Source organism: Orbicella franksi, chromosome 8, assembly GCF_964199315.1.
Source record: "Orbicella franksi chromosome 8, jaOrbFran1.1, whole genome shotgun sequence".
In the NCBI taxonomy this organism is placed as follows: Eukaryota; Metazoa; Cnidaria; class Anthozoa; order Scleractinia; family Merulinidae; genus Orbicella; species Orbicella franksi.
The window spans coordinates 9,554,876-9,579,132 of NC_138152.1; the positions used below are offsets into that span (position 1 = coordinate 9,554,876).

Consider the following 24,257-nt stretch of genomic DNA (forward strand, 5'->3'; position numbering starts at 1 on the left):
ATCGAAATTGGTCTATTTAGTCATTTCACGTTGTTGTTTTGCAGAGGACGGCAAAGAAATGTCCAAGAATTATAACGCACGTGCACAGCCATTGTTCTGCTCATTCAACCTTTTGTTTAGCGACGTTCCTGTTGCCGTTGCCGTTGTGGTTTTCTTAAACTCCCTATTTAGTTGTGGGAGCTGGTTTCAAGTATGCACAATTCACCCTGGAGGTTAATTAATCTGACAGTTGACCATTTAGTCGTAGTATATTGAAGGTAGTTTTTTGTTCCAAAGAGAAAATAAACAACAAAATGTGTTTACGTTGTGTTTTATTGTGTAACTTACAAATTTTCTTTTATTTGGGAATTGATATTTGTATATTGTTATTAAAAATAGTCTGACATCATGATATGAGGGTTTAATCGTTTACTTCCAGAGCCAAACTACGATTTATGTGGCTCTGACTATGGTCTGTGGAAGAAACACTAGTGTGTGACCATTCAAATAAAAGCTATTGAGCAGTACTTTCATGTGGTACTGTTTATTATCCTATACGAGGTGGTTCTAACTTTTAAGTCTGTGGAAGGACCACTAGTGTGTGACCATTCAAATGAAAGCTATTGAGCAGTACTTTCACGTGATACTGTTTATTAGGCTGTACACGGTTGCTATAACTTCAAGTCTGTGGATGAAACCTAGTGTGTGACCATTCAAATGAAAGCTATCGAGCAGTACTTTCATGTAGAACTGTTTGTTATATTATGCTGTACAAGGTGGTTCTAACTTTTCAGTCTGTGGATGAAACCCTAGTGTATAAAGGCTCATGATCAGTTCTTCTTGATCTCAGCATTTTGGGGAATGAAACCTGGATTTATTTTATGATTTGCTCAGATGGAGATGAAATTGTCAACGATTCTTTGATGGTACAGAAAAGGTACCTACAGTCACAACAGACATTCGGCGAAGGTTCGTGGCAGCGTTCGATCCCCTGCGCACGCGCATTGTGTAGTCGAACATGCTGGCGCGAACGAGTTCGGTTCTATTTTTTTCTGGCTGAAAGAAAATGATCCACAGTCGACTGGAAAACATGCAAAAGAGGATTGTAAAGCCAGTCACGATGAGCGCAAATGAAAGAACAATACTTCTGTTCTCTACATCACTGTCATAGTAACAGGGAACAAATATTATCCATATTACACAGACGGTAAACATAGTGAAACCAATGAGTCGCGTCTCGTTGAAATTTGCCGGCAAATTTCGTGCTCTGTACGCGAGATACGTCGACGGTATAGCAAGCACGGCGGCATACGCCAGTATGATCATGAGCAGTTTGTTCGCCTTCTCGCCGCAGTCAACACTGACGCGCGTATCGTAATAGTGCATGGTGACTTCCGGCGGAAATGACAAGATCCATGGTATGATCGCTACCATGATCGCTAAAGTGAGTAGGACCGCAATTAAGAGCTGCAAGCGAACACCGTAACCAACTTTTCCTGGAAGTGTCTTGTTTTTAAAGATAAGCAAAAGACGCCTGGTTTTCGTCAGCATCAGCGAGGCCCAGAACGTAATAACAAAAGCGAAACAGAACGGCTGCGCCTTGCAAACGATGTCAGTTACCTTGCCTAGGTGTAAGAGAGGAAGCAGGAACATGCAGGCTATCATAAGTAAAATCAGTAACGAATACTCGCGAGTAGAAGCTTTAACAACAGCGCTATTCCGATATCTGTAAAACACGCCAAGAGCGAAAGCTGTACTCAAGAAACCGAGAGCAGAGAAAGCTAGAATCACACTTCCGGCTTTCGAATCCCATTCTAAGTACACTTCCGGCAGCTCCAAGCACCGCGTGTGATTTACATCCGAGGTAAATCCCAAGGGACAAATATCACACTCTGATTGGCCCGTCCTGTTTGTTATTGCTCCAAACGGACATTGAACACACTTCCAACAGCATGGCAAATCACCTTGGACTTTGTAGTGCCCAGGCTCACACGGAGAGCTGCAGCGAGAGTGAGGCACCCTGGGATTCCATCCGTTCCACATGATGTTTGTGGTGTTGTGGAAATTGAGTCTACGCGTGACCCAGTCCCAGCTCCCCAGCGTGATGAACGTCTTGCCGTGCGCGGAGTCTGGAGCGGGTTGTAAACTCTTTACTAAGTAGTGACCTGTTGAAAATAGAGAAAATGGAAACAGAGATGTTTTGTTTTTTATTCCTGAAATCTTATTCCACGGAAATGATTTGGCATCCAATACCCATCTAACGCTTTATTTCTTATATGTTTGTTCCTATTTAAGAATTATTCCACGAGCGCGCGTTGGATGTGAGATGATAGATACGAGTCGCGTAACGCCGAGTTGGCTACAATCATCTGATGTCCAACAAGCGCGAGTGGAATAATTGTGTCATTAAAAACGCCCCCAAATTATGGATAACAAAAATACAAATAAAAGTGCCCCAAAAATAACGCGTACACTTGCCATATTGGTGGAGCATGTTCTAATGGCTCAGAACCCATGATGGCTAAGCCAATGAAAACTCTTGATTTGCATTATCCAATGATCCAGTTTTTTAAGATTAAAAATAGCCGAGACCCCAAGGTAAATATTCTTAAATAACTGCCGACATATCTTTCTTTCTCCAGGTTTTGTGTTCTATTTATATTTTCAACTCTCGCGTTCGATGATTGATTTTATCTTGATTATTTATGCTCTCATAACGCTTCTTTGTTTTAAGTGAGACGAGGAGAACAAAAGAAAAAGTTATTAATAACGATTTAAAATTTGACTGCCACAAATTGATTTGAATAATAGCACCAGGTGGGATTTAATCTGATCAATTTGTATACAGTGTTTTTATTATTTTGAATGAAAAATTAAAGAGGCTTTTCCGCTTATCATGTGTTAAACTAGGGGCGGATTCGATCCTTAAATTTGAACAATGTATTCAAGTATTGGAAGAAAAGGTTATGAAATGTTAAGAACAAAATTGTCCCTTGATGGTTGGCCATTTAATATCATGAATTGAAGAGTTTTATGTTTTAATTAAATTGAACAATATATTCGTCCGGTCTCCAACGCTGTTGTGGAGATTTCCCGCTTTTAATGTGGCCTTGAACTTGGGAAGAAGTTAAAATTAAAGCACGGGGAAATTATTGTTTGCTTCTCGTTTCTTGTTAGATTTTTTGTCAAAAATACGCCTTACAGAATGAAAACAGGAGATAAAATGGCAGGCATGATTAACAAATAATACAGTCGTCTGAGAGAAAGGCAAAAAATATCAAAAAGTCGATAGCAGGATAATTTGTCGAATAAAATCTTGTTGATCGGCTGTGTTGTGTCGATTTTGTTTTCCTTTTTTTTTTGAACGAAAATTGTAATATGATGCGGTTCAAGGAATTAAATCTACCTCCATTGTGTTTGTCTGAGCTTCAACAGTTTGGAGAATTTCATTTTCAAATAGAAAGAGTTATTGCTTGGTTTCATTAAACTGGACTTAAAAATGCTAAGTTTAATTTTCTGTTATCTTCTTGGCTATTGTTACAATGAAGCCTTAATGAGATTCGGAATGAGGTTATATGTCTCCTAAATATCAGTAGAATTTGCAATATTTGTACAACATGGCGTTTTTAAGCTGTTAAAAGTAACTCATTCGCTCGCTCCTGGCATGTTTAAGCAAGTAGTTATCGAGCGAAAAGCCGCTTAAAAACGTTTCTAATAATATTCAAGTTTTTTTTCTCCTGATGAAACGTTTTCAAAGACGGTCTTGTAAATGTTGATTATTTTTGAATAAACAGTAAGGAATAATTCACACACCTTTGATATCGCCGTACTTGTCAAAAACAATTGGGAAACCAAGTTTACCAGTAAATGACAAATTCTTGATATAAGTCAAAATATCCGACGGCTTCACTCCATTTTTCACGCTGGGACAAGCCCCATTTTCAAGAAGACCGCGTCCGTTTTCGCATTTGATTACATCGTCGAGCGCCAAAGCAACGGAATAAACTGCATCCATGACATTCGCTGCTTTGTTCAATTCCAATCTCGCAGCATTTGGCAGTCGCGTGCCGCTCGAAAACCCATTGCAGCTGACGCGATACAGCGAGCAGTTTTGTTGATTTTCTTCCTTGTTCTTGGATGAACTTCCTTCGCAATTGTTTTTTGTTCTTTCTTTACGGCATCCGTACGTTCCTTGCCAGAAATCCTCAAACCAAGGATTATGTTCGGTGTTCAAAGGTGTTAAATGCGCCATATGTTGTTCAAATTTTTCAATGTTCCCTTTGCTTGGCACAATGCCTAACATCCCACCAACTGTTGAATCTTTGAAAGATAAGATTGAATTTTTATCACCCCATGAATCTGTCCCAATCCAGGTTTTTCCCGCTAGGTTTTGTTTTTCTGCCTCTTCTAAGAACGCAAGCGCGTTTGGGATCTCGCAGAAGAGCACAACAACCTTTGCGAGTTTGTCCTCTTTCAGCGCGCTAACAATGCGCGCGATTTGATCCTTCGTCTCGGCTAGCGTGTAGTCGGGGTGGAAAAGCTCATCGACGGAAATACAAACATTTCTCGTCTTTATTTCTCGTTTAAATGCTTCAATGCCTAATCGCCCGTAATCTTCGTCAGTCGATATTGTCGAGACATAACTCCAGTTGAAAAAAGTCACCAAGTCTGCCATGACTTGTGCTTGGACATAATCTGGAGGGATGGTACGTAAAAAGGATGGAAAGTTCGCCTTATCACTAAGTGAGGGACTCGTGGAAGAGTAACTGATCTGCGGTATGGACGTCACTCCTAACACATAGGCTGCCGCTTTCGATATTTTTGAACCAGCTCCTCCAATTACAGCGACAACGGAAGAATTTGCACATGTTCTGTAGGTGCCAAAGTCTTCCTCATACATCGCTCGTGCCTCTGTCGAAGAGAAGTCCAATGCATTGCTCATAGCGAACTGGACTTCATTCGCGCTGTCCCGTATATCGTATCCCAGTGTAACATTCGTCAGGATGTTTGTGTTGTTGTTAATTTCCTCAATTGCAAACAACATGGCTTCAACCCACATCAATCCAAAAACGTTCATTCGATAGCAACTGACCGCCTTTCCGCGGAGAGATGTGAAGTACTGAAATCGCTTGTTATCGCTCTGACATTTCGTTGCGTTCTTCTCGCTCAAAAACACGGGGAAAGATCCGCCGATGATGTAATCGGCGTTCAAATCTTGCGTCCTTTTGGGCCATTTTAAACTCGAACTTTGCACACATGAGGCATAAATAAGTAGATGTACCCCAAGCAAGCTTAAAACAGTTGTAAAGCAGCGAAATTTTATAGAGTTCCTTTGAAGTTCAGGAGAAGATGCCATCATAACTGCATGGCCGCCTTATCTTGTCGATTCTTCATTCATTTTAGTCGTCTTTATAATCATGGTTATGAACAGCTCTTAACAACTCCTTGTAATCTTGCGAATCCTAACAGCCGCTGATAGTGCACAAGTGCAATCTGCAATGAGAAGTCCGTGTCAATCTATTATCGAATCCTACAATAAAGTTCTATTTCGTCTCTATGGGAGACTGCATAGCAAAAAAAAAAAAAAAATTAACAATGCTTATGTTTTAACTATGGAACTTGACCAGCCCTTAAAAAGATAAAGATAATTTTGATGTCGTACGCTGCTAAACCTTAACTAAATAATGACAAACAATACTCGCAAATGAAAAAAACAGTTATTTTCAACGACTTCTCTTCACCTGCACTTCGGGATGACTTATTCGAATAAAGATTTTTTTTCTCCATCTGTGTACATTTCTTTTCGGTTATTTGTAAGCTGTATCAACTAAAAGCATTTCTTATTTACCTCAGTTGCTTTAACTCAAACAGAAAAATATAGTTGGGTTTATGTTACTCAAAAGGTACCGCCTAATTTCGTCTATGGTATGTACATTTAGAACTATAGCAGACAACAGGAACAAATCAATCTACCAATTTCGATGCTAATTTAACTGTGTTCTGTGTAAAAGGAATTTTTTTTTTTTGAAATACTGGACATATGCTTGTGTTATACTGTCAACACGCGAATATCCCTTCTGCGTCACACTTTTTTGGAAGTAGTAACGTCCAACTTAGTACGTCGATGATTTAAGCGAAGACGTCCGTGGCAGCGCAGTGGCCTCGTGGTTAGTGCGCTCGTCTCCAGATCGAACGGTCCGGGTTTGATCCCTGGCCGGGGACATTGCGTTTTGTTCTTGGGCAAGACACTTTACTCTCACAGTGCCTCTCTCCACCCAGGTGTACAAATGGGTACCGACCCATCCCATCCAGGGGGAAGTGGAGATACTCCTAGTCGTTTCATGCTACGGAGACCGTATAACCGTATGCAGACTATGTAACAGTGTTCTTTTTCTTTGAAATAATTAACATTTGTTTGTGTTATACCATCAACCCGAAAAACTCCCTTCTGCGTCACACTTCTTTGTGTATAAAAACGTCCATCTTTGAACTGAGACCAAACGTTCTTTGTAAGTAAGTCGATGATTTGAGCCAAGAAATATTCTTAATTCTGTTTTTGTTTTTGATGAAGAATTAAAAAAAAATACCTGATTACTTAAAGGACAAAGTATTCTTAATTACATTTTATATAGTACTACACTAGCACACTAATCTAATCTAATTATAATAAAAAGAAATAACTTAAAACAATAATATTTAAGTAAATCAGAAAAACAAAAACTTAAGAGATAGCAAAATTGGATCGCAATATTAGCCAGCCTTAGCTGGTTTTCATGGGAGTCCTCTGTCTTGGTCGAATTGGAAGTTGGAGATGTTGGTTTTTGTGGAGAAAGGAAACCGGCCTCGGAGCAAGGCGAGAACCAACCACAAATTCAACCCATATATGGCACCGGGGGCCCGTTTTTCGAAAGCCCCGGAAACTTTTCGGGCCCGGAGAGCCATGGCAAAATCTTGAACCCTACCATTACAGAGCCGTTTTATTCACAGATTTTTAATATGAACAGAGGTTCTCTTCACATAAGAAGTTTCAGGCGTATACACTTCTCCGTTTTTAGCTACAGATGAACTAAAAATGGCTTTACGGGCCCGAAAATGTTCCGGGGCTTTCGAGAAACGGGCCCCAGGCCGGAATCGAACCCGGGCCTCACTGATTGGTGGGAGGCGAGCGCTCTCACCTCTGCACCACCCTGCTCCCTCAAAAGCAACAAGCAGAGGTTGTAACAGACTTATAGGGTTTTGCAGATATTTTTTTGTAAATTATTCCATGTTTTCGTTTAATTGTGAGAGGAAGAGCTGAAATGTTAAATTTTAAAATGTTCCTATCTTTTGTTGTAAAACTGTCCCCGTCAATGTCGGGTGATTTCTGGTTGAGACAAGTTGATTCATTTTGATCGTGATTTCCATTCCCGGGACAAAGGGCAGAAAAAAAAATTATTCTAAATTTCAGTCTTCTGTATGTTTTTAGCATGTTCACAGCTAAGATTTTGTCTTGACAAAAAAGCACTGTTTAAAAAAGTGTCTGATCATTTCTATTGAGCACAAGCTGTTTTCTTAAATGGACATCTTTTTCTTTGATTCGCAAGTTTTAAAATTTTGTCTTGATGAAGAAAAAAAACATACTTATTGAAAAAAGTATTTAAACATTTCTTTTGTTGCAAACTGTTTTCTTTGGTGATCACTTTCCGGTTTAATTAAACTTCCACTTGTTCAGAGAGGGTAACAATGCAGGTAACCGTCCTCTGTAATTAAATAAACTATACAAAAACAGACATCAAAAAGGAGTAGACTTTAACAAAAACAATCAGCGTGAAGCGCTATTACTAGGCGTCAAACAGTCTGTGCTGCGAGGCCAAAAGGTCGCCATTCATTGTGGCATACTTACTGATTGTAACTAAATCATATTTTAAGTTTCAAAGAAAAGATGTTGATTTTCATCAGCAGTTAGTGAGGTAAAGCCACCTGTTCTCCATTTTTTAGAGTAACTCCGTAAGTCTTATCGTAAGCGAGAAAGTGCAACTTGGCAACCTGGCTTGCTCTCCATTCAATATGGCGTCCAAACGGCGGGATCTGACTAAGCTCAAATGGCTAACGCTGTTTCTTTTGTAGACGTAATTAAATTATGAATGAACCAGTTTAATTGTTGGTTTTACGTGAATTATAACCTCGCAGCTTTCATACGAATCTTCGTACGAAAAATTAAAAAATCTTGAATGATATCTTCGATACGAGGGAATCGTTTTCGCGTTTTACCGAATTCGAATTAAATTAACACTGAAGTTATTGAGTTGATGTTTTCATATTTAGTTTTCCAATTCGACGGAAGATCGATAACTTATCGGGCAGGCCTTTTGTGAAATTAAAGGAAATGCTAAATACATTTAATTTTCTCCTCGTCTTTATCTCTGTGTCGGATGAACTAGAAGAACATCGAAGAAAAAAGGCTAACATATTATTTGAAGTGTTCAATATTGAACGCTGTTGAACCTTCGTTGAACTGTCTAGCGAGGGAACAAAATCGTCAACAACAAGGCAGGATTATCTTGATGTCCTGCCAAATTCTCCCAACTAGCTTTGGAAAGAAATGTCTGACAATCTGTAAGGAGAGTTTACATTTTGAACTTGGTAGCTTACCTTATCTTGCTTTTGGTAAATGTTTCAGTTTGCCGTCTGAAGATTGTCGGACGAGTAAATCGTTTCTGGTTTTCCAATCATTGCACGATTATTTTTACAGCTTGAGGGTTCTCACGGAACTCTTGCTCTGTTCAAATACCAATTTACCTGAAACGACAAAAAGCTTTTATAAGGAGTAAAATTGCGCTTTGATCAAGTGAAAATCGTTCCACGGCAATATTGACGAAGAAGCAGGTAGGTACTGATCGAAAGTTGTGCAAATGCAGAATGTGTTAAAAGACTGAGGTTAAAAGGATCGGGTAATTCCATGTTTGGAGATTAGCTCTTCAATATTCGAGCACGTTAAATATATACAAGCTAGCAAACAGTGAGACCTGCTGTCATGCCGGAGGGAGATGAATTTTCAAGTTCTAATAAGTTATGTTTACTGGTGTGTCGATTATGTTTAAATGTCGTGTCAGAGTCAATTTTCAGGAATTTCGTTTTTACACCACAGTAGCACATTTTTCTACGAGTTCTTTAAGGCAACATACCTTGAGTGATCGGCTGAAGACCAAATTCGACGGTGAATGTTAAAATTGCCTGTTCGAAAATTTAATTACATCGTCTTCTTTAGATAACATATTAGTTAGTAATAAGATATCGTTTGGAATTTAATTAACCGCAAAACGCTCTGACCATGCGTGTTTGCAATTTCTGTTTATCACCAAAGAATGGTTATTTGAACGAATGGCGTCCAGTGCAGTCTGTAATCGCACGAGTGATTAACAAATTAAAATTGGAAAAAATTGGAATCATACAATTACGATTACAGGTAGAATTGAAGGAAACGAAGTTAACAGTTAATCATCTCTTCCAGACAGAATTTGCTGTAGAAAGGGACAGTGTTAAAAATGTTTTGTTTGGAAATACAAACTTGGGAATACAAACATGGGATATTCCGTCATAAGAGGGAACCCATTCAGGTGCACGGCAAGCGAATTTTCTGTAAAGAACACTTCGTTTTTTTTGGACGCCTTATCTGCATGCATTCCAATTTGATAAAAATAGGGCGCGCTTGGAACCAATCACTTTCGGACCTTTCGAAAATATGATTAAACAAGTTATAAAACTGTTGACATTGTCTGTTGTTTTTGTAACTTGGACGAGCATTTTCTTGGGTCTCACGTTTCACTTCCTTGTGTGCTCATGTCAAAATAAATTATAAGACAGGTCTTACAAAACATCTTGGCCTCCGATAATCGCTCGTGATTGGTTATTTGGAAAAGGAAATTTAGTCTAGAAAATAATCAGGCACTTTCTGTTGTATTCTGGGATATGGGCCATGTCGGGTGTAAAGCCTTTTGATAGTTGTTACGTCACGTGCATTGTCAATCAAAATGTCAGGGAAATATAAAGTTTTGCCAAAAGCAGTTGCTAACACAGAACAGTTACAGAGGCATAGCCAGGGGGGTGCTGGGGTGCTCGTAACCCTCCCCCCCTTTTGTAAGCCTTTTTTAAGCAAACAACCTACAACAGGTGGCGTAAACGACATGACAATGTGGTGAGTACCCTCACTTTGACACAGTGTGACCCACCACTCCCCCCCCCTTGAAAAATCCTTTCTACGCCAGTGAGTTAGCTGGTTGCTATTCAGTCACGTGATGCAATGCAATACTTGACAAGTAGGACAGCCTCTTGATTAGCAGCCGCTTGAAAAGCTTGACAGTTTTTGAGTTGTGGTCCAAAGGAGAATTATTTCAAAGTTTAGAATTTTCTATAGAAGATTACAGCTCCACATCCCGGAATAAGTCCCCTAAATTTCAGATAAAAGGTCTGTGATGATAAACTTTCTTGAATATTGAGCAATTATTCCACTCGCATTTGTTGGACATGCGATGATTATAGTTAACTATTAAAAACGCCCAAAAAACTTACGCTGACGCTTACTATATTTGTAGAGCATGGTATTAACAATTATTCTACGAGCACCCGTTGGATAAGAGCACCGAGTTTGCTATAATCACCTCTTATCCAACAAGCGCAGGTGGCATAATTCTTTTATTAAAAATGCCCCCAAAATATAGAAAACTAAACTAAAATAAAAATGAAAAACGCCCATGGCCAAAAAATCACGCGTACGGTTGATTTATTTGTAGAGCGTAGTATAAATAAACAATAGCCTTCATCTGGCGCGAAAATATGCTAGGATATTTGTCCGCGGACATTATCTGTTCCGAGAAGCGAACAGTTTTCTGAGAGCGTAGCTGGAGGTAAACTGCGAGCTTCGAGGAACAAATAATGTCCAAGGACAAATATCCCAGCATATTTCGCCCCAAATGGAGGCTATTGTGTTTATTATTCTTCAAATCTTTTTCGCAACGTGTGCAGTTTTGAAAATTGGGAAATATTTAACAATTAGACCCGTGGTCCTTGAAGGTGAAGGGTTCAATTGTTTTAGTATCACCTAACTAGTCGGACAGAAAAGGCAATAATAAAGTTAGCAAATGCGAGTTGAAGAAATATTTATCTGGGAATAAAACGAAAGAAAGCGTCACGCTCGATTGCGCCAATTTCGCCACTCGAGGACTATTACTAATAGTCCTCTAGTAGCGTAGCCAATTAAAATGCAGGATGTGCATTAGTCTACTAGCTGGGTGATACTAAATGTTCATTAAAGACTTAACTGCTTGTGTCGAGTTCCAAATCATTATGTTTAGAAAATGTACATCCCTAATATTCAGACGTAAAATCTCTTCAGATAAATGCCGAACAAGCTGAACCAGCAACCACCCTAATCTGATTTCGATCCACTCCAAGCTATTAAAATGGTCTTATTGTCTAAAATCAGGATCAAAATGGAAATTTTTGTTTACTATAAGCTAAGAAAATATATATTTGGAAGAAGTGTTTGCCAAGTTAGTTTATTCTTACTGATGGTAGAAAGCTAGCTAGTAAGGTGTTCTGGGACACTTTCCTCACCGGGCGTGTACTTTAAGCTATTTGGAGTTTGATTCAGTTAGATTTTGTTCGTAAGCACTGAATTCAGTGATGAATTTTAAACCATAGCACAGCACGGTAAGCAAGCACTTTCAGAACAAGGGATAAATATTCATTGCAGGGTGGCTTCAGCTTTTATCTAGCTTTCTTTAGTTCGGCCACTTACTAATGTTTTGGACGAAAATTCAACTGAAAGTGTTGTTTTTAAGTTGGATTTTACTCCAAACTCAAAGGAAATTCTAACTCAGTTTGACTTTAACTTTAAGAAAGGAGTTTTCTGGACTAATACGTGTTTCAAAATATGCATGCATTTTCCAATTTGGTAGCCTCATGCTGTGACGAAGTTAAAATGCCAGCAAAATATGCAAACACGCAAAATACCTGCTAGTGTTGAGCTGAAGAGCGAATTTTACACTCTCGCTTGTACCGTTTTCGAGCTGTGTAAAACTGAAACTCTTGTTCGTAAGACTGAAAATACACAGGCTCCAAACCTCTACATCACCTACTGAGCAGCGACAAGGAAGTCTCAGATCAAGATGGCAAATATGTCGTTTTGTTTCTTGTGAAAACATTATCTATGCTTGATAAGACCCCTGTGTTGTTTTTGTTTCTTGACAAAGCCATCAGTTGTGGAAAACCCATTAAAAGAGACAAATGACGACACCAACTTCCTATACGCTTCAAAAAAAGGGAGAAGTGTTGAAGGACTTGTAAGTGAACATCCTTCCTACATCTGAAAAGTAAAATGGTTACTCGAAAGAAAGTGAACTCTTTACTTGTATTAGCTATTTTTTAAGGAGCCTCAGTGATTATGTTGTTTTAGAGGATTTTGTGTTCAAATCGAATAATAACACGCAACAGAACAAACAACAAAAAAAGGTCAGACGAATCGATTAATTAGAACAGATGGCCAAAACTGGATTTCAAATTTCATAGCTTGACATCCGTCGTTCAATTCAGTTTGTGGAAAACATTGTCTGTAATAGTCAGACATCAAAACAGGGAACTACCATCTGACACTTACAGGAGTGCTCGTTGGAAATTTTGAAATATCTTAATGGAACCACAATTCCTGAGGGAGGGGCTTGGCTTGAGTTTATTTTTAACTTTAAGGTGATTGTTAAATGAAACAGTCCGGCGAAGAGGCACGGTCCAGACACTGAAATAAATATCAATTTCATTCCTTGACAACTTGAAATTTTTTCTGCTCACTTTGCAAAATGTAATAATATACAGCAGCTGTGAATTTTACAATTAAATAAAATGCCATTTCAAAAGAAGCACCAAAAACGTTCTTATGTATCTTTCCTCGAGAAACAACTTCTTTAAACGTATTGCCTTCTTGAAGAACCAGTAACTTTCGCCTGACACGTCTTTGGGTATAATTGTTACGCGTTACACAACATATTTTTCTCTTCTGATCAAGCCGCTGGTTGATGGAACAGAAGGCGAGTCGCACGTCACTGGTAAAGACGTGTTGACTAAAGCCTGACGTGTGTTAGACACACACGCATAATTGTTTTGATGTATGGCTCACCGTATTTATTTTATTTTTACTTTTTTTTAGTGGTAATTATAAAATAATGAAATTCAAACGCTTGACTGAGGGCTCGTTAGTAGTTTCGCTGAAGTGCATTTTCCCGCTTGAACGAAAATTTTAACTGCTATTTAATTCTTTCGTGAAAATTCATAGCACGTACAAGGTTATTTTTGGCATGTTGTCATGACTATTTAATCAAAGGGGGTAGAAAAACGTAGAACAATGAGCAACAAAAGGACAAAAACAAAAAAAACAAAAAAAAACAAAAACAAAAAAACAAAAAAAAAAAAGATGGCGTCGTTTCATTCTACCACCTCTTGACCAGCTTGTGTTGGTTGTCTTTGTAATACACAAATGATTCATCGCTGGCACAAATTATCCTCGAAACAATTTCTGTGTAGTTTGTATTGTTTTGTTTCTGTTGCTGTTCTGGGATGATTTAGATTAAGAAAATACTGTGGTCAATATTTGCATTATGTCGACCCAGATCGACGTTATTCGGTTGCTATTGACACTGGAGAGTTTGTCTTCTTTGAAAGCATGATTTTTTGACTATTCAAATTTTGCTTTTAATTAGTCATCATCTCGCTGCTCTGTAAAAGGTGAAAAGGACTCTTTCCTTTCAGTTTTAATTTTCGTTTTAGAACAGGGACAAAAAGATTAGCAGTGTCCGTTGGTTAATCAACTAATCGAATTTTACATGCAGTTACAGACGTCTATATGTATGTACATATTGAAAAGATGACATGACATGACATTTCTGAATATCTGTTCGCTTCTATTGTTCGGACTCCGTGCCTAAAAACAGCTGTACTTGGAGCGATTCAACCGGACAAATTAAAAAACATTGCTCGCCCGATGTAATTTCCATTTGTGGGAACAATTAGTTTTACCAGTAGCAAATTCACAACTTTGAACAGAGCATTTACGTGCGGATTCGAGACAATGTGGAGCTCTGGCTGCTGTGTTATTTTCTTCGTCTCTCTCTTTTCATTTACATATCAGCAATTTCATAAACACGGCGATGAACACAAGTGGATTTGGAAAAATGGAGATATAATGCTAAAAGGATTATTTCCGATAACGACGCAAGACGGTGGAAAATGCGAACGTTTGTTTTCAAATGGCGTCGCGTGGATGATGGCAATGCTCTACGCAGTGAACAAGATCAACAATTCGACTTCACTTTTACCAAACAAAACCATTGGTTACGAAATCGAGAACACATGCGAGAGCATCCCGAAATCGATGAGTTACGCAATTCAGATCGTGTCGAAATATCGTCCCAATTCGATTTGCAAAGGCCACGACGATTGTTGTCAAAACGCCACTGATGCCCGCCCGGGCGATAAGCGAATTTCCGCGGTAATAGGACCAGCCGTGTCGTGGATTTCCATTCCTGTGGCCAGATTGCTGGGCTTGTACGGTATACCTCAGATCAGTTATGCCTCAACGAGTCGCATTCTTGGTGACAAGACACGCTATAACTCGTTTCTTCGAACTGTGCCCTCTGACGAATATCAAGCTCAGGCGATGGCAGAATTTGTTCATCACTTTCAATGGAATTATGTGTTTCTAATCGCAAGCGACGACGACTACGGAAAAATGGGAGCTGCAGCGTTCAAAACCGCTGCCAAGAACTTGAGTGTGTGCATTGCTAATGACGAATACATTGCATTTGGTTCGCCGAACGCTGATCGGCAAATCGAAGACACGCTATTTCGATTAAAAAGCACAGAACGAGCCAAAGTTGTGGTTGTTTTCAGTTACTTCGAACAGGGAGAAAGATTGTTGAAACAGGCGGAAAAAATGGAGCTTACAGATCGCACGTGGGTGACGAGCGATGGGTGGAATTCGCTCAGTTCCGAGCTTGCCAACATGAACGTTAGCGAGGCTATGCTAGAGGGGCTGTTTAGTTTCTCTATAAGATCCAAGCAAGTGGAAGAGTTCGAAAGGTTTGTTCGAGAATTGTCGATTCGCGATGCGCTGTCGCAGAACAACTCGTGGTTTACTAGATACTTGGAGGAAAATTTGAATTGTGAAGTTCTCCAAAACGCGGCAGTTAATTCAGACTCTAAACCGTTACAACTTAAGAAGACGTGTAATCTTGATGCAGTGCTCCCCCCTGACCACGAACTTGGTAAAGACTTCGTTGCAAATGTTATTGACGCTGTTTTCGTCATTGCTCACGCAATACACGACATTTTAACTTGCAATGCATCGCGGCCTCTGGGGCGGTGTCCGAACTTAACTCTGCCCATTACACCAGAGACGCTGTTCGAGTTTGCGTCAAGCGTCGAATTTCTGGGAGTTGATTACAACAAGGTCCAATTTGACAAAGATGGCGAGCGAATTGCCAGTGACTATGTAATAAGGAATCTTCAGCTGAACAATGAAAACCGTTTTCAATATGTTGACGTGGGTTATTGGAGTAAAAATAACCAACAATCAAGTTTTAGTGTTAATGAAACTTTAATCAAGTGGAATTCTGGAAGAAAACCACTGTCGACCTGCTTCCGCGAATGTCAACCCGGCGAGCGAGTCGTCGGCCAATCAGAATGCTGCTGGAACTGTCAAAAATGTGACAAGGGCACCGTCAGCTTTAAGTCGGGTTCCTTGTCTTGCACGGTTTGCGATGACTCGCATTATGCAAACGCTGAGAGAACACAGTGCATCGTACGTGAAGTAGTCTATACGAAGTCCTCGGATCCCGCGGGAATTTCCATTATAACCGTGAGTTGTGTTGGTATTGCTGTGTTGACCGTTGTGGCAGTTATTTTCCTCCGTGAACGGAACACGCCTGTTATTATGTGGTCGAGCCCATACCTGTTGATCTTGTTTTTTATCACACTGTACTTGTCGTTTATCACGAGCATTACACAAGTGACTATAAAACCAACTGATGGTTCCTGTATCGCGGCAAGTGTCCTACTTCTCATCATATTCGTCCTTTACGCAGCTTTTTTTCTTGCCAAGTCAAAGACTGCAACGCAGTTGCTCCAGTCAGCGGTTTCGCATCTAACGGACATGCGCACGGCTTATTTACAGCTCCTTGAGGTTGGCGTGGTAGTTCTGCTTCAAGCTGTTTTGATAATCGCTTGGCAGGCGACGTCACTGTCCGTGGTTCGGTATCAAAACCAGGACGACAACACTCGGTTGCTTGAGTGTTACGAGAGCTTTCCCGTAGCTCATATCATCGCCTTTTCCTTTCCTATTGTTGTTCTTGTGCTGGCAACTTTGTTAGCGTTCCGCGAGAGACGTTTACCGGACAATTTCAACGAAGCGAAGTCGATGAGTTTCTCCACCATTGCTCTCTGCATTCTTCTCGTAGCCTTCATTCCGACGTATCGCTTTGTTGTGGGAAACAACCGCATCCTTGTGGTCGCTTTCACGTTGTTCTTCGCAGTGTTTGCCTGTATGGGCTGTGTTTTTATCCCTAAACTGTATATTATTTTCTTCAAATCAGAAATAAACACAGTAGTGACCAATCACGAAACGGTTGACCAGTACGTCACACGTCCGGGACCATCTCCTAACCAGGCCACCTCAGAAACCCAGTTGAGTCAAGACCAGGGTCACGTGAATCATGGCGCCACTTTCGGTTTGACCAATGGAAGAACGACGTCCCAATTGTCACGTGATAGCACAGCGCCTATTAACGAATTGACAGAAGAGAAGGTAGCTACTGATAATGGCCCCAAACAAATCAAAGGAAAAGAAACGGGGACAGCTAATGAGGACGAAATAAGCAGCATAAGTGAAGTACTGGCTTCTGCAGTTGTATGAGGGAAGCATCACTTACTAAAACACTCTTCGTATTCAAGCAAATTTACGTAGTTCTTTCGCAGACAAGCTGGTCTTGTAATCAACTTTGTCGAGTTGGATCCACACGATTAAAATCATTGAAAGGTATACACAGTGTTCTACGAATTCAAACTAGCAGGGGACGCCTTGTTGATGTACTTTCGTCTCGTCTAATGAACCTTGAAGACGATCAGACTTAAATAAGGCGTCGCCATACCTGGAACCAGTTGTTCGAAGAGTGGATAACGCCATCCAGTGGATAACACTCTGCAATGGGTCGCGTATTTTTGTTATGAACTCTCGACCCCTAGATACGTGATTTATCTGGTGGATAGTTATCCCCTTGTGTGGTCTGGATGTTTGTATCTGTAGTTGCATAAATAGCATGTGCTATTTGTACTATCACCAGGCTAGCGCGCTAAACTGTCAATTGTGGCAAACTAGACCTTGCTACAACAAGATTTTCTAGTCCACGAGCGTTCGTTTCGTGTGGTGCTCGAAAGAACGTGCGAGAAGAAAAATGCCCGCGCAAGGGCGAAAAAGAACAACAAGGAGAAGCTGCTCTAAGTGTAAAGATTTGACAGGAATTCCGTCAACGTAAGCCTCGCATTTGCAATATAGAACAATATAGCAATTCATTAGCATTCTAGCCATCTTCTATCCTTATAAGTCCTTGTCATCTGTCATTTATCGTGTGATTCGTTTACGAAATCAAACCATTATTGTTGATTTGCTTTGTGTCCTAAGGCAAGACTCTTCACTCTTACAGTGCCTCTCTCCACCCAGATCGATGCATATGTATCGGCGAATTGTTTAGGAAAACTTGACAGAATGTTTGGTAATAACCTGCGACGGCCCCGTCCAGGGAGGAGTAGAAATACTCCAAGTCGCTTCATGCTACAGTAACCAGAGTTAAAATTAATACTGAGAGCCATGAGCCTGGCCTTATTTTTTTCTCCTTCGATTGACATAGGGATGTAAAATATCTTCTTAAAATTAACCTGAGTTATAGTTTTTTCATTCTACTAAAAGTTAACGTTCATGGCCAAGTTTAAGTATAATCAGCCAATTTTGTCTCTTACACGCTAAGTTTGCGACTCAAATGTTTACTGGTAAAAGTGATTATTTATTAAGAAAGAATTATTTTTTTCTTAAAGCATATCTTTGTTTTTTAAATATCTATTTTTATGTAGTACGGGTGAAACATGCTATAGATAGTTTTGACTGTAATTACATCACAACCCGGAATTTCATACGATTATTTGTTTCCCGTACCATAGTCTCTAGGTAAAACGAAATAATTAAAGACCACAATGCTGTCCAATTTGCAAATATTGGCTGAGTTCATTGGCAGAGTCCAATTTTGATAAGCCTAATTATTTTTCATATCGAATGGCATGTAGACATAGAGATATTCGAATAGGCCATTTCCGAGTGCCTTTTGCCTCAGTGTCGAAACGCGGAGTCTGTGCGAAAATGTGTTCCCCCTACAGGTTCCTTTCCATGCAAATCGAACTGATTTCGATATAAAAGGTTTTACACCAAGACTCGTTTTGAAACGGAGGCACAAGCGAACTCGGAAATGGTTAACTGAAAAGTTCTTAAACGGAATGTAAATAAGCATATTACCAATTTTTGTTCAATAAACGTCTTATTTGTCATTTTAAAATGATCAGACAGGATCCACTGCGTACCTTACTTATTTCACTAAGAGACATCGGAATAGGTTAACTTCTCCAAACACGTTTAAAGAGCAAACATAAGAGAGCCTGGGACGAACGTGTCCGCAAGAGTTTAAGGTACTGTTTGGCCCAGGTTTTCTTCATAGGGTTTTCTTGGCGCCTAAGTAAGAGGAATTTTATAGTCAAATAGCGGTAAATGAGTTAAATTGGGCGAAGTACCGTTTGGGGAAACGGAGCTAGGGCTTTCCACAAGTTGCTCCAGATTTCCCAAAACGTTGCCCGCAATTTCTCAAAAAAGTCAAAAGTTGCTTTTTGTAACGAAAAAAAAATTGTTGCTCTCTTCCTTTACTTAGTCTGATGTCAAAGTATAACAAAAGTAAGATTTCTAAACATTTTTGTGCAATTTTGCGGCATAACCAACGTTGATAAATAACTTTGACCTCGGTTAAAACCAAAAATGTGTGAGTAAAGACTAAGCATCAATATTAATATTAATCTTGTAAAAATTCTTCGCTTGAGACACTTCAGTCAGTCGAAGCTAGTCGAGTGTGAATCTTCGTTCGCAGGTCTCAGATTTCAGCAATCATATCGTTCAATTTTGGACCGCTCTCTTAACCAATCAGATTGTACAATATTTGGAATGTTCTGGACTGCCCGTTTGTGAGAGACATCCTTTTTTTCCGTGACCTTTTCAACGGGACATTGCTTTTTTTATTAAATCCTTGGCCACATCCTCGAACGATATTGACCTCTAAGTTGGCCAGAGTGGTTGGCCTGCGCTATAACCAATCGCAAATTTTCTCTTAAAAAAAACTGTCACTGAAGAAACGTGTGGTAAATGAAAATCGCCTTTGAAGAGAAAGCACGTGCGAATTGACTATTTAACTGACTTTGCGCAAGTTCGCGCATCTTGAAAAGTTTAGCGTAAATGTTTCAAGTTCGTCGTTTGTAATCCGTGTTAATCTTCTCCATCCTTAGCCATCCTTGTTTTTTTACGGTTATTATTATCTCTTTGGTGTTTTACTATCTTAGTAAACTACTATTTTCAGGTTTCCTTGAATTTAAAGGTAATTTTGCACGCGGCCAAAATTATTGAAAATTCCGTGACCGAGCTCCTTTAACTGAGAAACAAAGACTGTAAAGCCAAACAAAGATCACTAACGGTGCGTGGACTGTAATTGAAAAGATACTCTTTGCTCTGATACGTCCAAATACTTCAAGCAACTGCGCCGAGCCAATGGATATACTGCGCTTTTTAATTGGCACGAATGTGAAGTATTTAGCAAACTGGCGTCAAAAGTCCACTTAGTACGGCGGGTAGCTTTTATTTACAATTTAGACATGTTTGCATGCTGTCATGAAGTTTGGCGGGCAGGTGATTTCAGTTTCAAAAGTGACCAAGAGATATCGAAATTAAGAACCATGTAAATTATTGACTCTGCCAATTTATTTAGAAACAAAAACCCTTAACACAAAGTGAAACGAATGACAAAGAAAGGGAACTGTAATGAAAATTATATGCCTTTTACGACGAACTGATTACATAAAATCACACATTCAGAATAATTTAGTGGTTGTAAAGTCTCCACAAATCATGGCATAAATTATTTACAATTTTTGCGGCCTTGGCACGAGATTGAATTTTAAAGGCACTGTGAACATGTTATCAAGATCTGCAAATGAGTTAAATTTTCGTAGAAGTTTAATTATTTTTGGCGGTCATTTAAGATGCAAACTCACAATTAATATGCCTTGGCATTATTTCAAAGGAATTTTAATTTTTTCCCGGCGTTTTTCTTTCCATAGTAACCTCAAGGTTTGTCATGTGTAATACTAATAAATCCAAAGAATTACTTTTTTTCCGCGATGTTATCGTAAAAAAAAAAGTGATTTTAAATTTTTATAGCGTTGCGAAAACAGATTTGTTTGAATTGTTTTCAAAGAAAACTAAATACGGTCGATTTAAGCAAGGGAAGTGATTTTTAGAGACTAAAAATGAATATATTGAAAGATTCCGTAAAATTATGAAAGTCACTGGACACTGAAGAACAATAAATTAGCATAAAAAAGAAGTTTCCATGCCCGCCCATTTCAGGTGTTAACGCAAAAAAGACCTGTCATTATTTTGACAGAAAAATGATAAATTCAGCTTGTCTATTGTCAAGGCACAACTGAAAACGTTCTCTATTGTATGCGAACGATGCCGAAGCTATTGAGTTACACTTGGCTCTCACTCAGACAATTTTTCGCTCCGACAGCCACAGCAGGTAACCGCAGAATGTAAACACGGGCTAGGGCTAAAGAGGGTAATTTCGCGAGAGGAAGTTGACAACACATACACGAACTCTTGAACTGTTCTCGTCAACGCAGACAAATCAAGCTTTTGACACAGAACTGACTTACATCTGGCCAAGAGCGGGATTAAGAGAAGAGAGCCGTGTACAAACGATGGATTCATCGTGACCCTTTATTGCGTTTAAAACTCAAATCTGCGGCACTGTTTTTCGCCAGAGTGGAGTTTAACATGAAGTTCTTTCGGTTTGTCATCTCCAGTCTGATAATTTACGGCTGTTTTGAAGGCGACGTCGCTAAAATTGAAGCCGACAATGCTGCACTCGAAAAAAAGACAAATAAGGTAGGCGGAGAGGAAAACAAAATAGTGACTTTAGACGAAGAGTTTCCTGACGAACCGTACGTCGAAATCAGAACGAAAAGAGAAACAGATGGCGAGAAGGAAAAATATTCCGGTTACACCGTTGACGATGAAGATGGAGAAAAAGAAACAGACGGTCTGGGAAGTGGCGACGAAGAAGAATACGTGCAGAGTGACGAACCATCAGCTCCTGCTGACGGAAATGATGAAAATTTGAACTTACAAGGAAATTCGAGCAGTGGGCCAAAGTTAAATGGCACCACAAGTGCTACACGTGCGCTTGGTCAAACCGTTTCAGCGAACGCCGCAGCGTCGGCCTCGGTGGGTTTTGTAACGAGCGCTCCTTCGGGTAACACCACGATTAATATAGCTCCTACAACGAGAAGGGATGGAAATTCAAGCAATACTGTTGTTACTAATCCGCTACACAGTACTCCATATATGAGAGCCGTCAACACAGTCGACACCGCGACCGTAAAAAGTTCGCCGTCGTTGTCATCTCTGGTGATAGCTTCTGAAACTTCCCGTGTTTTGGTTAGTCGCTCGACGAATGTGAATCCCACAGGGCTCGCGACAGAACAATCCAAGACAATCGAAACTACCACAAAAGGCGACGGCGATGTACAGAACCAAAAAGATCCTCCGCCGGAAGAAAACAAAGACCGAAAAACTTTATTTGGGTTTGTCACGATCGAAATACTTGTGGCGCTGCTCGCTGGTGCGGCTTGCGCCGTAATACTGCTTGTTTTCTTAGTTCATCGCCTTAAGAAACGAAATGAGGGAAGTTACGAGCTTCAAGAAACGCTTAACTTGAAAACAGCCGGTTATGCCGAAGAGAAAGAGGTTTTTGTATAAATTAGTCATGTTTACCTTTTGCTACAAACGACGTGCTTTTGTGACTTTATTAAACGGTTTTGCTACGGGTCCTAAATTATTTGCGAGGAACACCGTGCGAAAGGATATTTGTCGAATTGCGGTGGGAAAACGCTTAGCTGAAAAGCCCCGTTGTCGAGATTTTCAGAATATTCTTTGCTTCTGCTGACAGTTTTGGCTAGCGGAAAGTTATTCTAACAAGCAGGTGTTCTTAACATGTTTAAACGCGCCAGAAAAGATGGTGCGGTATTTTTAAGGACGGTTGTTAAGGCTTTTTACTAAGTATCGCTTTAGATCAGTTTCTTCTTTAAAGAATATATTGCAAAATGTATAAATAATTCTCGAACAGAATTGGATTTATTATATGTCAAAGAGATGAAGAGACAAAAGAATGGAGGTTTTTAATAGTACACATGCCAATATTTGCACTGTAGGAAATTCTATATAAAAGGAAAAAAACATTCGCCGTGACTTCAATCTCGGCGTAGTTTGCCACTGAACGTAATTTATCTAATCGTGAAAATAAAATGCTCTCGGAATTACCAAATAACTATAACCATATAATGCGTTGTTGAAATTGTTATAAGCGTTTTTCGGAGTCGGTCTGTAACTGGTTATACAGAATTTTCGGTTTCGCCTCCGGCTATTCTTTATACATCGCGCCGGCTTTAAACAGAAATAAATAAAGCTGAACCTTAACTATCGGTATCTTTACAGCTTCCTCTATATTTAAAACGCACACATCCATATTAGGGACCTCTATGACACAGACACTTCCGTTACACGGAGAATGCGTTCTACCCCTGTAGTTTGGTGTCCGTGTTACAGAGGTTTTATGTACAATATAACGCCTAAAATGAAATTTGTACTTTAAAGAAATATATACACATAATAGAAAGTTCTTTTCCAATATATCTATAATGGCTATGAAAACGCATTATTGTCGCTTTTGAAAAATGCTTAAATTAGCCGCAAACGAGAATAGTTAGGCAAGAATGTGTATATAAACGTATATTTTTAAATCCTATGTTTATTTTTCTTTGTATAATAAAAATCTGGGGTTCTGTTTTGGTCGCTTGCTAAATTAATATGTTAGTGATTTTGTTTCTGCATTTTTGGAGCAACCATGTCGTTTTTGTGTTCTGATAAAAAGCGTTAGATCTCGTATAGAATGAGACATTTGAAAAGAAAGAAAACTTGTTCACTTCAAGCTTTTTTAGAAGTGTCAGATGCGACGGATAAAGCGACAACTTTCCTGGGGAAATATTTCAAATTCGACTGGAATTTCCGGATTGGTATCTAGTTTTATTTTATTTATTCTTACGTTTGCTTTCGCGTTAATTTGGGCGAAAATAGTTCCTAATCTGGGAAAAAAGACTTTGTGAATAGTATTTATATATACTGTATGTATAACTGCGCGGTATTCGGGAGTGTGCTCCCCTATGGGTCGTATTTATAGCGTCGTTAGTTTAGTTTCCAGCTTAAAATAGTTTGTTAGACGACCTTAAAAGTAGTGCTGATATTAGCCAGGCTGCTATAAAAGTAATAAACTCCTTTCAGTGAACTCTTCTTGTCATTACCATGTCAAATCAATGAACGAGCGATTAACACCTGAAAGAAGTCGTGGATCACTCCCTTATATGGGCTATATAGGTACGTATGTGCAGCCCCAAAGGGTATGGTTTTTAGCCGTTTAGGTCATAAACAGCGGACCGATTTTGGCCATTTTGGTCTTGAATAGGGTATGGTTTTTGCACTCTAGTCTTGAATTGGGTATGTTCTTTACAAGAAACTACTTTTTCATGATAATCGAAAAGACCATCAACAAGAGCCCTTTACAATCCCTTTAACATCGGTCTGAACTACGGAACAAACCAACTAAGGGTCAGGTCTAAAATGGGGTATCGAATTTTGGTCTAGTCATAAATCAGGATAGAGAAAATCGCAGATTGTGGTCTCAATTTTGGGAAGCGAGCCGCACACCCCCACCCTTCCCCCACCCAATTTTTCTGAGAGTTCCCCCCGCCCCCGGGATCCTGTTATTCGCGCATTACGATAGACAAAAGAGCGATTAAAAGTGATTTTCTACGCTGCATTACTGTTCATTATTTCGTAA

The 24,257-nt window shown here is 39.5% G+C and overlaps 3 protein-coding genes across 3 annotated transcripts; 2 read left to right on the forward strand and 1 right to left on the reverse strand.

Moving 5' to 3' along the window:
* Nucleotides 1–383: 383 nt before the first annotated feature.
* Nucleotides 384–12,009, reverse strand: LOC145495334 (extracellular calcium-sensing receptor-like). Its single transcript, XM_081474926.1, has 4 exons — nt 11,971–12,009; nt 8,611–8,757; nt 3,793–5,472; nt 384–2,144 (listed from the first exon to the last, which is right to left on the reverse strand). The coding sequence occupies exons 3-4, from the start codon at nt 5,336–5,338 to the stop codon at nt 889–891; spliced, it is 2,802 nt and encodes a 933-aa protein (XP_081331052.1). The 5' UTR covers nt 5,339–5,472; nt 8,611–8,757; nt 11,971–12,009; the 3' UTR covers nt 384–888.
* A 1,670-nt stretch (nt 12,010–13,679) lies between these two features.
* LOC145495297 (extracellular calcium-sensing receptor-like) lies at nt 13,680–18,605 on the forward strand. The gene has a single exon (XM_081474892.1). It carries the CDS (start codon nt 14,075–14,077, stop codon nt 16,913–16,915), a length of 2,841 nt encoding a protein of 946 aa, XP_081331018.1. The 5' UTR covers nt 13,680–14,074; the 3' UTR covers nt 16,916–18,605.
* A 2,147-nt stretch (nt 18,606–20,752) lies between these two features.
* On the forward strand, nt 20,753–23,871 carry LOC145495801 (uncharacterized). The gene has a single exon (XM_081475386.1). The coding sequence runs from the start codon at nt 21,140–21,142 to the stop codon at nt 22,121–22,123; it is 984 nt and encodes a 327-aa protein (XP_081331512.1). The 5' UTR covers nt 20,753–21,139; the 3' UTR covers nt 22,124–23,871.
* The last annotated feature ends 386 nt before the right edge of the window (nt 23,872–24,257 follow it).

Excerpts from the sequence above, each read along its gene's own strand:
- LOC145495334 (XM_081474926.1), bottom strand. The coding sequence starts at position 5,338 with ATGATGGCATCTTCTCCTGAACTTCAAAGGAACTCTATAAAATTTCGC. Across the intron at positions 2,145-3,792 it reads CAAGTACGGCGATATCAAAG|GTCACTACTTAGTAAAGAGT; the intron begins GTGTGTGAATTA and ends TATTTTCAACAG.
- LOC145495297 (XM_081474892.1), top strand. The coding sequence starts at position 14,075 with ATGTGGAGCTCTGGCTGCTGTGTTATTTTCTTCGTCTCTCTCTTTTCA.
- LOC145495801 (XM_081475386.1), top strand. The coding sequence starts at position 21,140 with ATGAAGTTCTTTCGGTTTGTCATCTCCAGTCTGATAATTTACGGCTGT.